Source organism: Chenopodium album, chromosome 24, assembly GCF_948465745.1.
Source record: "Chenopodium album chromosome 24, dcCheAlbu1.1, whole genome shotgun sequence".
Taxonomy (NCBI): Eukaryota; Viridiplantae; Streptophyta; class Magnoliopsida; order Caryophyllales; family Amaranthaceae; genus Chenopodium; species Chenopodium album.
The window spans coordinates 1,998,283-2,011,317 of NC_137857.1; the positions used below are offsets into that span (position 1 = coordinate 1,998,283).

At 34.5% G+C, this 13,035-nt stretch overlaps 1 protein-coding gene across 2 annotated transcripts; it reads right to left on the reverse strand.

The window, feature by feature from the left end:
• Positions 1-141: 141 nt before the first annotated feature.
• LOC145610339 (protein phosphatase 2C and cyclic nucleotide-binding/kinase domain-containing protein-like) lies at positions 142-9,351 on the reverse strand. Of its 2 annotated transcripts, none has more exons than XM_081665669.1 (15): positions 8,902-9,351; positions 7,319-8,624; positions 5,712-5,843; positions 5,383-5,610; positions 5,149-5,274; positions 4,596-4,741; positions 3,770-4,001; positions 3,374-3,690; positions 3,188-3,275; positions 2,985-3,051; positions 2,147-2,424; positions 1,925-1,990; positions 1,684-1,805; positions 1,058-1,214; positions 142-967 (listed from the first exon to the last, which is right to left on the reverse strand). In XM_081665669.1, the coding sequence occupies exons 2-15, from the start codon at positions 8,345-8,347 to the stop codon at positions 722-724; spliced, it is 3,234 nt and encodes a 1,077-aa protein (XP_081521795.1). In that variant the 5' UTR covers positions 8,348-8,624; positions 8,902-9,351; the 3' UTR covers positions 142-721. The 2 variants fall into 2 exon arrangements, with proteins under 2 accessions (XP_081521795.1, XP_081521796.1); XM_081665670.1 differs by having other exon boundaries at positions 7,319-8,688.
• Positions 9,352-13,035: the final 3,684 nt, after the last annotated feature.

Sequence of the window (13,035 nt, forward strand, 5' to 3'; positions counted from 1 at the left end):
GTTTTCAAATACCTCAAGGAGGACAAGGACTAGTTCTTTCGTCCTCAAAAGAAAAAACAACTCTAGGACCAATAACATCAGGTAAGTTTAGATAAGGATTATCAAATACAAATCACAACTACAAATAAAAAAATGCAAATATAGGGCTAAAGAGAGTGTTTGCTTCGAGAACACAAAGATGAATTAACATGGTACTTCAGTGTAAATCAAGCAGCAGGAAAGGCACAACTTGGTAGAAACATATACATAATTACACATCCCTTTAATTTCAATGGATTGTAGCACCAAAATAAATCCGAGTAAATCTAACATTTTTTTTTTCTTTTTTGAAAGGGATCCGAGTAAATTTACCCCCTTTCTTTTGAAGGGATCGGAGTAAATCTACCTACATCCACCATTGAATCACGGTGGGAGGCTAAATTCACCTCTAAAGGAATTCATGAGAAAGTGAAAACTCATTCCTTTATAAACTATACTTATTTACAGGCATCTAGCTCTGCTTGAATGGTATTCAAGGTACTAAAGTAATCCAAAAAAAGAGGATGATTTCGGCACAATCATTCCTCTTGTACTGAACAAAAAAAGGAAGGGGGAAAGAAATGATAAGATTTTGGACCTTAGTCAGTGGAATCAGTGCAGCTTCCCCCCTAGCAATTTTACTATACGATCATCATCCAAACGACAATATAGAGTGAAGTTCACACCTTGAGTAGAGTATTGGTTACCAATCTTCAAGCCACTCCGGAGTGTTGAGTTCTTCAAAATTTCGATGGGGAGAAGATGGTGGCGGGGAAGTATCACCAACGTAGCTCTCTAAATGGTGACTTATGCGAGAAACAATTTCATGAGGGACGGGGACAGTACGATTTACTAGCCCTTCCCAATCAACTCCTTCAAACCATTGATGATTTTTGACATTATCGGATCCATTGTTTCCAAGTCTCTTAGTTTCATCAACTTCAAGTAACTGAATAAATTATAAGAGTTGTTCAGATAAACAGAAACTGAATTTATTTAATGCAGATCGAGGAATCAAATAAGATAATATAATATGGACCTTGGTTATAAGATCAATGGCTTCGGGACTGCAAGGCTGAGAGAAATTAAAGTGCCCTTTTGCAATCCTTGCAACTGTATCAAGCTCATTCTCTCTCCATGATCCAAAAGGCATTTCCCCTTGCAGCATAAAATAGATCAAAACTCCCAAACCCCACCTGCAGATTATAGAGAAAGGAAACAAAAGTTCTTCATTCAACAATCAGCATAATATTGAAAGAATAGCGTATATACATGTTCCAATAAAATTAATACAGTATAGCTTCAAAATATTCAAGTCGTTATGTTATGGCCATATAGTGAGTAGACTGAGTACACAAAATTACAATTTATCCAAGATAAGTGGTCAGGGAAATACATATCCCTGCAATTTCCTAGAAAAGTTATACGGCCAAGTGGCCAACCCTCTATACAGGGAGATACATATAGCTTCGGTTAAAATATAGATGAGGATTGAGAAAGAAGAAATTCGTATTCACTTCTAGATAAAATATAACCGGCCCTATACAAGGGAAAAGAAAAATGCTTATGTATCTTCATCTTAGGAAGTGAATTAGTATTAAAATGATATACTACAGAACCAAATGCTTTAAAATAGAGAAAAGGTGTTCATCATATCAATAATACCAGTCAGCAGGGAAACCATGGCCTTTTCCCAGTACTATCTCCGGAGATAGAGAATCTGCCATTCCACAGATTGTGTTTGTCCTTTCGCCAGATAGCTGCTTCCCAAATCGGAAATCTACAAACTACAAACACAATAAATTTATCATACTATCCTCTAAGCTATCTTCATGAGAAGCAAACAAACACTGTTGTTGAAATTATAGTACTAAACCATAAAATTTTGGATTTTTATGCAACTGACCTGTAGGCGTCCAGCTTGATCACACATCAGTACTTCAGGAGAAACTCCTCTAAAAAGGATACCCTTCTGTAAAAGCATGTGAATACGAAGAAAATTCAACAACTGAATCCCAAAGTTCCTCAAGCGAAACAAGACAAGAGTAATTTCATGAATTATGCAAAATATATAGAGAAAAAAATCTACAAAAAGAAAAAAAAAATACACGAAAATTAGCTAATGGACCTTGTGGAGCTCTTCCAATGCTATTACAACAGAGGCAGCACAGAACCGTGCAGATGATTCATCAACTGGTTTATTCAAAATTGAAGCCAAAGGACAAGCCAAGCATGTATCCAGTAGTATTCCGACATGTGTTTCATCAGCACAGGTGCCTATAATTTGTGGTACGCATACTGAATCACTTAAACTTTTCATCAGGTTCTTCTCCTTTAATACCTGATCTTCCTTTCCAAGCCTTTTAACCTTCTGCTTCAAAAACCTTTTCAAGCAAAGGAAATTTTCTGCACACAAAACCAACATAACGTAAGAATGTACTTAATAAAACTCATTCTTAAGTTCTAATTTCTAAACACCACCACCAATCTTCAATTATCTATATTTAGTACAACAGTAAAATTCTCATGTAGAAACTACATAGTAAGGGAATGACAACGAATAGACGAATATCACAAAGAACACCATTGGGATGGCAAATTCCAATAAATGAGCAAAAACTTGTGTTTAAATTGGCTATGTAAAATTGTAAATACAACAGCGGTAACCTAAGTTATAAAACATTTTTTTTTAACTTTTGCAGATAATTGTAGCATTAATAGTATATATAAGTTATAAAGATGGCCGTGATGTAAATTACAGAGAGAGGGAACAGCCTAAAGGTAAAGGTCGGTAATCAAAACAAAAGCTCCCCTTTAAGCATTTAGAAAACTCCCAAACAAGATGTTACGGAAACAGAAAACAGACTTTCACATGATATTCAAGCAAGATAATCACCACAAACAACCCAGGAAAGGAAGAGCTTAAAAGACAAGGCCAAGAAGTCAATATTAAAATCTTCTCCCACCTGAGTCTTTCAGATGTACAAGTCCAATCTCACTGCAGTCAGTTGAATACAAGCACCTTCTCCATTCCTACAAGGCCAAAGACATAAGTAACTCCGTGTACATGTTTCATTCAAGAGATGAAACACCCATATTTAGAACATAATTTATTGATTTTTTTAGATATTAAGCACCCAAGCCTGGAATAGAATCCAATAATCCTCACCAAATCAGAGAGTTGAACTCGATTTGGGACCAGTGGTCGAGCATTTCTTTCATATTCCTCACCTAGGACCACAGGAATCTCCTTTGACCTGAATCAGATAAAACAGCCTTGATTATATACTGTTGGCTGCACAGTTATCATTAACACATGAACTCCTATAATTAGTGCACCTAGTAAGCAACATACTTTTGATCACCCAGTGAAATTTTTGTCAGCGGACCAGCAACTAAATCGAACTGGTCTTTTGTTAAAACAGAACAGACGACATCGCCAACAGCACATACTGCTAATTGACTAATTTGCTCATCAAAGAGTGCCCACTCCCCAAAATAACTTCCCTCGGATTTCTCTACCAACATTCTTCTGTTACCGTGTTTCAAGTCACTTTGGATTGAACAATCACACTTCAGGCTGCAGACATTCGGACTTATCAGAATGTCGACATCAAATTCTATCCTTACTCTTCCCTTCTGAATTATGTACAATGCAGATACACAATCATGCTGCAAGGATGTGTGAGAACAAGAACGTAAGACAACTTAATAACCTAACAAAAATGAAATTTTCCAACAGAAGTTATACCTGTTCAACTATTGACTGCCCATCAGAAAAAGAAACTTCTGACAGAGAACTTGCAATCTGACTAAGCTGTAGGATTGTTAACCTTGAAAGAAGATCCACTGATCGTAAAAGTTTCAAAGATGACAAATTTGTAAACTCTGACATGAGAATCCCTCTAAAATCTTCTCTTTTCAGAGTCCACAGAGTTCCACTAGTCACACAACGCACAGAGGCCTGTAGCGGTTTATTATTCCTGAAGAACAGAAGCAACAATAAGTGGTTTTGCCAGACTGTTTAGTACTTTGATGACAGCATGTCACCAAAATAGTCAAAAAAATGACAGAAAATAGAACTATCGTCCAGATATTTCTTTCAACAGTGAACAGCAACACAAAGAAGACAACCTCAAGCTAATTTTAACTTCTCCTGTAACTATAATAAGGAATATTTACCATGCAACAATTTATGCATTATGCATATCAGCATATGATTTGCAAGAAAAGCGAGGAAATTGGCAAAGTGTTTCCTAATAAAAACTACCATTTCACATTCTATCTTGGCGACATTTGGATGGTAGCACCTTAAGTTTCTATCAGGCTATCATTGTCCTACTTACTAAACCAAACAGAAACACTAGTTTTTTCCTTTCTCTTCTCTTTCCTTTCTTCTTTTGCAATCATCTTAGAACGTTGTAAGCCATCCAGGCAAGAAAACCAACAAACAGCTAATGATCCACATACTCTACATCTAACTTGTCCCAGCGAAGAACGCTGCACTACTCACTGATGAACATCACTAATTTTATCCAACTAAGTAACAAGTTTAAGGGAAAGGAAGAAAGTCTCACATTAACGCCAGCTCCCCGAAGCATGATAACTTTTCAGCTGTGTAGCGCTGCAAAACTCTTGGTACCTCACCGTGTTTCTCCTCCTGTGTTGCAAAAACTTCAAACTCTCCACTTCCAACAACAAAAAAGCAATCACCTTCACCACCCTGCAAAATAAAGATATGCCTTAAACATGCATCACATTTTTAGGTTAAAGTCCCTCCTTAATTTGAAAATGCCAAATTCAGGAAGTTCAAATAAATTGCATGTCTTCTACTATTCACCCATCTCTGTTAAATTTGTTGTCTTTAAAATGCTTTATCATTTACTGTTAGAACCTTCAGAAGTATTTTGGCAAACAAAAAGATATTGAGGGTTTAGGAGAGTAAACCTTTTTCCCAACGGTAAGATTCACATCTATGCCTCTCTCAAGTTTGGTTTTACACACCCTATCCCACCCCCTTCTCCCTCCCAACACAAGGAAGTGATTAAAATATCAATATGCAACGGCTTATTAACCAATCATATAGATCCAAAATCTCTCCGACTATCTATAAGAATATATGTAGCTTACCTGCTGGACAACAATTTCCCCAGCCTGAACCTCAACTCTTTGCATGCAATCCAGCAAGACCTGGCACTGTGAATCAGTCAGCTTTCTAAAGAGGAAATGATCATGTAATGCCCGCTCAATATGTGCCTGTAACATTGAGACAAAAATATTATCAGATTTTACCACTGAAAAGAATAATAATCCAGAAAATACAAGAAAAGCTTCATTTATCAGCGCAATTCTTTACAAAAATACCTCTTCTTCCCAAGTCTTCCTGTGGGATGGAGACGAAGGCACCCAAACATTTCCATTCTCCAAGGAACTTTCAATGGCACGAAGACGAGCTCGAGATACATCATGCCTTACACGTTGATTCCTAGAATTCCAGCTCACGGTTGCAGGGGACTCTGATCCAGTTAGCTCCAACACTTGAGGAGCAGAGGGATTCATAGTGGAACCAGGGCTTGCAGTGCCCCCAAAAACCTAGAGACGTTGTAACAAACAGCAGAATAAGCAAGGGCCTTCCATAGTTAATCGCACAAAAAATATATACATCAACATGCTGGTTTCCAGAGTAATCTTACATCATTAAGCCCATTAACATGCACTACTATTATAGTTATATCATCGGTCCGAGTTTCAAATTGCAACCAAAGCCGGTAGGATTCAGCAACAATAGCGGCACAAGCATCACGAGGGTCTTTATGCAGTGCTACCTGTAAAGCAAAAGATCAAATCGAGCGATGGATAAATAAACTTTAGAATATACTCCTGAAATTAACTAGCAAAATATTAATTGTCAATTTGTAAGTTAAGACAAGGATCAACGTAGAAATTAATAGTGCATATCTGAAAATCTACCACCAGTCCAGCAGCCAGTGAAACATATTAAGGAAGTTGAAAAGGCAAAATAAAAAAGCCAGCAAGAAAACTAGGGAGAGTGGTTCAGAAGCATAAAATGTTATGGTCATGGACAAAATGAAAAGTATATTCAAGAACTCGAGGAGTGAAAGCAGCCTTTACAATAAGTCAATAACCAGAAAACTACCCATCTAAGAATAAGCAGAAGAGTTGCCAAGCCGGAAAGGTAGACACAGAAATTAAAACTCTCAACGAGAAAAGTGGTATGAAAGTCATCATTTCATAGCCCTTGAATCAGACCTAACCTACAACACATTGCTTTATGCAATAGCCAAGCAAAAAAGATGTCTACAGAGCAAAGATCATAAATGGACATGACATTAAAATTTCAAAGAAATGATACATAGATGACGTCAGACAACAATACTGTGATACATATGAGGAGAGAGGTTTGGGTACTGATGGACAAGCCACTAAATCCATGAAATGAGATAGGCTGGACACATCATTCGATTAGTGAGGCTTATTCTCTCAATTACTCTGCAAAATTTACCTAAAGAAACTCTCAATAATATTCAACCCTCATTATTTTTCTCACTGGTCTTTCCTGATTCTCTTCCCCCCTCTATCTCCTCTAAATAACTAACCAACTTCCTTGATCTTCAAGCTCTTGCTTACATAATAATAATGCAATGCCTACTTTACCCCATCCTCGATAGACCAATTCAATCCAGTTTATTGGAAATAGGCCAAAGTTTCCAAGCAGTTTACACGTAATGATTTCTTATAAGAAAATAAGTAAAGGATCATCAAATATAACTCCATGTTCCGGCAGATTACACATGAAAAATAGTGAGCTGGTGTCTTAAATCTTCCTCAATTAATTTTTAATTGCAACATTTGAGGTTCCGTGCTTAACAATAGATAAATTTAAACATAAATATCTTTAATCATCTTTTAATTTAATATATAAATTTTTTTTAAAAAAAAAAGGGTTGATAATAGTATGTATTGAGATTAGTCTAACAAGAGCATAGAAATATTTTGCTTATGTATATTAGTAGGGTAAAAGTCCATATGGTGCAAGTATTAAAGAACAGAGGAAGTAGTTTTCATGATTCATAATAAAACTGCCAACACTACAAATTAAATTTATATCAAAACCTGCCAAGTAGAAGCAATTTACTAACGATTTCATTTGACATTAGCTAAAAGTGAATTCCTTTTTTAAAATCAAACTGCCAAGTTAACCATCATAAAATGGTACCATGTAAAATTCTTCCATGACACAAAACATAAATATAATAACAAATGGAAAAAAATCACTCACCATATCAACCACAGTTTGACTTGAAAGAAACTCGAAGACACCATCACTAGCAAGGACAAAAAAGGGATAATCTGGTGAAAGCTCCATGACAACTATCTCCGGGTTGGCAACCACTCCAATTGTTTCGGCAATTGAATCACCAAGACTTCTAGTGAAAGCAGTACCAGGATACATTCCATTCTGCACCCATAACCTAGGAGGATCACCATCATCATCCTCTTCAGTGCCCCAAGACTGTACATCTGGATTCTTCAACCCTTCAATCTGATCAAGAGTAAGAACTCTTGCTCCACTAAGCATAACTCGCTCAAGCTCATCATTACGGAATGGAGTTTGATCAATCGAAAGGTCAACAGCCACTAAATCCTTTCCTCTCCTCTGAGCTACAACAGCTCTCGAATCACCTGCATTGGCCACATATATAGTCTTACCCCTAACCAATACTGTAATAGCAGTAGTACCACTCATGCTATCATCTATACTATCAGCATGCAACTGTGAATTAGTTGTTAAAAAAGCAGCATGACATGCTTCAACAGGATCAACGTGGAATCGGCTACTCCTCAACAAATTTTCACACAACTTGCGCTTTACAAACTGCGAGCATTCAGCCCCAAATTCTCCATGCCCATCAAACACACCAAAAAAATGATCATTCGGGTCTGTACCAAATGGTGTATGTATGCAGAAGCTATCCTGGTTAGCCTTATCAAGAGCATCAGGATAATAACCCCTCTGAGATAAAGATGAGTACCTCAACTCATAATTTTCAGACGGAACCTTGACCGTCTTTCCTCCATCAGGCGGTAAAAACTGAGCAGATACTCTAGAAAGCCTCTTAATACCAGCTTCAGTATCCCTACTAAAGCTTAATTGGTTCAATTCCTGAATTTGATCATCCTCCCCTTCAGAATGAGCAGGAGAATACACACCAATCTCTGAACCCCTCACATTTTCTACCTGCTTAATTCGCGCTTCCCTAGGAATACACACCTGGCCTATACAAGATCTTGAATAAACACACCCCATCACTCAAAAACTAAAATTGAAGCAACCCCAAATACTGAAATTCCCAACACATTCATCAACTTCAACATCAGATTACTTTGGTAAACACAATTATGCAATTAACCTAACCAAAAACACCCTCCACTAAGCCACAATTTCTGACAAAACCCCTCCTCAAATTAGCAATATGATCCTTCAAATTGCCAAATCAACGTCTGTACACTACACGGCAGTCGATTTTCGAGTCGGGTCGGTTTTTGACAGCTCTACTTAGAAACAATATGTGATCTTATCCAAACTGTCCAAAGCAAAATCAAACATCAACCCCATAACAAACACTTGCTTGAAAGATTAATCAGTAACTGCCCAAAATTCAAAACCACTAGAATCAATGTTACTCAACATTACCAAATATAATTAAACAAAAATACTCAATTTTATATGATATCCGATCAACAAGCGTGACATCTTATCTATAAACAATTGATAACAAAAAAAAAAAGACCCACATTCAGAAAGTACAGCAGAAAAACAGTTAAACAAAGTTGTAATTAAAAATAAATAATTGGACTTACCATAATAATTCCTTCTTCTTTTAATGAAATTGATTACTTGATCTGACACCCAGAATAAAGAAATGTAATCAGATTATTGTATTATTATTATTACAATACATACTTTAAAAAGGAAACAAATTTAACAAAAGGGTAGTCAAAAAAATGAAAAAAACAGAGAATTTTGCAGGAATTTTGTCACACTAAAAGTTGTGAAATTTACAAAACTGAAAAATGGGGAAATTGGGATTTTAATTAATTTTCAGAATTATAAAAAAAAAAAATGAAAAAAGGAGAGGAGGACGTGTCGAAGTAGGGATCATAGCATGTAATGTGAGAGATTGGGAAGAGAGAGAAAGTGAAGAAGAAGAAGAAGAAGAAGAAGAAGAAGAAGAAAATGAGTGAAAGAGAAGAGAGAGAAAATGGGAAAATTATGGTACGGGAAAAAGTTGTAACATTGCATGTGTGAGAATGGTCAGGAGATTGAGTGGACTTTGGACTAGACGAAAGTATATCTTATTAATCTAATCTTTTGTTAGATTTTTTTGCATATTCTAGGGATTTTCCTTTGTTTTGATGTTCATGGGTCTGTTCACATTTATTGAACTGAACTGAACTGATTGGAGCTGAACTAAACTGAGTTGAAATGAATATTTTATGAGAAAGGGAAATTAAGAGCTGAACTGAACTACACTGATTAGAGCTGAACTGAACTGAAATTAAGTAAATGTGAACAGACCCTAATTCTAAATTCTACCACTTCGGTTGTGTTTTTCGATTTTTTATTTTGACTTTGACACTATTTAGTAGTCACTCGTTTAATTATAAACATCACTTGCTTGAATTGTATCAACTATTTCATAAAACTTTGTTTTTTTTTCACTTGAAATTATCTAAACTAAACTTATATTATTAAGACTTGATTGATCCATTAATATAGGACAATAGGAGAGCCACCTCAAAAAGAAGGAGAGCCCATTGTCCTATATAAGGACTTGTTCTCTTCACCTGAAACAAATAAATCTAGTTTGAATTTTTTAAGGTCTGGTCTGATTTGATTTAATAATTTGACTAAACTTTGACCGCATTTTAATTCTAATCTTTAAAGGAAAATATTAACAAAATGGATCTTGTTAGATTCATCTCATTATGAAGTTTTTAAATATGTAATTTTTATAAAAAAATTTAATACACAATTAACGATATTTAGCAATAAGTAAATGATAATCAAAAGTTCTAATCTGGTTTGCTCTAAATATTTCTGATCTGATATGAATTTATTAAGTAATAAGTAATAAGTATCTGAAATAAGTTAAGTCCTAAATCTCACATTAGTCCCCTATATGATCGATGTAGGACTCAAGTCCCATACCTTGCAATGGACAGTCCTATAATATTCGCCCCTCCTTAAAGGACAGGCGTCCTCATCGGTCACAGGCCTCACGGCCACGTTTGGTCACATCTAACTTCCTTCGGGCCACCAACTTTGTGGGCCACCACTCCGAGGTCGACTATGATACCATTGATATAGGACAATAGGAGAGGCACCCCAAAAGTTAGTTCAAGGGTAGGAGAGTCTATTGTCCTATATAAATCCCACGTAAGAAAATAATACCTAATTGAACCCGATAAGCTTTGATTACACTTGATTAGCTATGTATGGAGTATTTTTTTAGGCTATTCAATAATTTTATCTTTTAATAACTTTATACTTCATCTACTCTACCTCCAATACAAATAAAAGTATCGAAATGAATAATTTGACATAGTTAAATCAAATACAGAGTACTTGATTACATATTATTAAGGTTAACAAATGATTTTTTAAAAGTCTCAAGTACATTTCCATAGTAATTTACTAACTTCTCAATATATTAATGTATGTTATCAACCAACTAAAGTTGATTAGTCACATTAGAATACTATAATCGCATAAAATATTGCTCTTTTTCTTTCCTTTTTCTTTGCGTCAAGAATCAATGTAAACTAAAATTCACCAAACTACTAATGACACACAAAATCATCTTAAATATACATACGAAGAAGTGAAGAACTGTATATTGAACATTAAGTATTGTAGAAAGAAATAAACTAATGTAATGTTGAAAGTTACTTTACAATTAGGATCTCCACTTTATAACAAGCTAATTGAAATGCATTATAGTCAACCTTTTAATCCTTAATCGTATGAACTAATGACTCATTAGAATGACATGTATGTATATTGTCACCTTTCACTCTAATTAAAGGGATTGGATATTTGGATTAATTAGGTCACCGACCCTTTCATAAATTGGCCACACATGTGAATTCTAAATGAAAACCTCATCAAATTCAAACGTATTCACTCCATCCTTATTTGTTTGCCTATTTCAAACATTTAGATTAGATCAAACTTAAAGAATGTTGATTAAAAATGCTCACTATACTCATATTCACAAAGATAAACTCACTCCGCTTCTTATTTTTGGACATCTTCTCATATTGTCTTATTACGGAGTATATCTTTTTTCTCACTCCTTCGTAGAACTTAGGGCCTGTTCACATTTACTTTATTTCAGTTCAGTTCAGTTCAGCTCCAATTAGTTCAGTTCAGTTCAGTTCCAATCAGTTCAGTTGAGTTCAGCTCTTAATTTCCCTCTCACATAAAATATTCATTTCAGCTAAATTCAGTTCAGTTCAGTTCCAATCAGTTCAGTTCAGCTCCAATCAGTTCAGTTCAGTTCAGCTCAATTCAGTAAATATGAACAGGCCCTTAGTACTGGTCTAATGGATCACTTTTTTAAAAAAAGAGGAATAGATAGTATAGTCATATGGGATGTTAGTTGGATTCATCCCATTATATATTTTAATAATGTAAAGTTATGATAATTTTTACGCTATTAGGAGATATATACATTCTAAGACTTGTTTTAATATGAGTCGGTTGGTTTTATGTTAATATGTATATCTTTTCCTTTGTATTGTACTATATATATTGTCGTGAATATCAATACAAGGATTAAGCTGTTTTCTCCAATTATTCTTGAGTTTAACATGTTTTTGAAATCCAGATTTCATGATCCAAAAAGTTAGATGAGGCAAACAAATTCATGATTTTCATTTTATTCTTCAAGTCTAATACCAAATTCAATTCTTGTTACTGTCTAATTCCTAATGTGTATTCATTTTCAAAGGTCTCATTTCGAATATTTGTTTCAGTACTTGCAAATCACATGGACCACAATAAACGTTAAGAGATGGGCTTGGGTCCAGTAATTGATAACACTGGCTTTATTATGGACTATATATTATGACATTTATGAGCATGTAATAAAAGGCCCACGAACCAAATGGAGTTTATAGCCCGTAAATACGTAACGAGTGATGAAGAGGTATCGTTGTATATTGAGTATTGACACAATGACACTTCATGATCATTTGTATTATACTTGATCAATCATTAATCAAAATTTAAGTAATTCTTCAAAAAAAAAAAAAAAAACAAACAAACTAGGATTCCAACTTGAAAACTCCATAAAATATATTTCATATTATTCTATTCATCTATGTTCGTCAAATCTAGCTATAGTGTTTAATGGTTGAGTTTCGAGTAGCTGTCAATTAGTATTGGTAGAGACTAGCTGTCAAAATAACAATGGATAGTATGAGTGTTAGGCTAAAGTAGCAGTTGCAATCATAGAATACACTAGTTTAAGGTCCCGTGCAATGCACGGTTTTACTTAATCAAATTATGAATTACAATGTTACATAAATATATTTATATATAAAAAAAAAAAGTTAAAACAAATACTTGAATTTCTTTTCAAAAAAAAAATTAACTTGAATTAATATTATATTGTTATCAAAAGTTATTGATTATTAAACATTTAAAAAACACTCAAATTTAATGATTATATTGTTTTATATGAGAATAAAATTTATATTAATTATAACCCGTGCAATGTAATTATATACCCTATATTTCCCTATTTTGTTGGCATGTTTTGACCGGCACAATATTTTATAGCATACTACAACCGGAAAAATGTTTTATACAAATTTAATTGACGTAACTTTTATGACAATTAATAATCAAGGTTTTTTAATTTTTGTTTTAAATTTATGTTTATAGTTATTGAATTGTAGTGTTATTATTATTAAATCACAAAATTT

Excerpts from the sequence above, each read along its gene's own strand:
- LOC145610339 (XM_081665669.1), bottom strand. The coding sequence starts at position 8,347 with ATGGGGTGTGTTTATTCAAGATCTTGTATAGGCCAGGTGTGTATTCCT. Across the intron at positions 4,742-5,148 it reads GGGAAATTGTTGTCCAGCAG|GGTGGTGAAGGTGATTGCTT; the intron begins GTAAGCTACATA and ends TTTATTTTGCAG. Across the intron at positions 1,991-2,146 it reads CATTGGAAGAGCTCCACAAG|AAGGGTATCCTTTTTAGAGG; the intron begins GTCCATTAGCTA and ends ATGCTTTTACAG.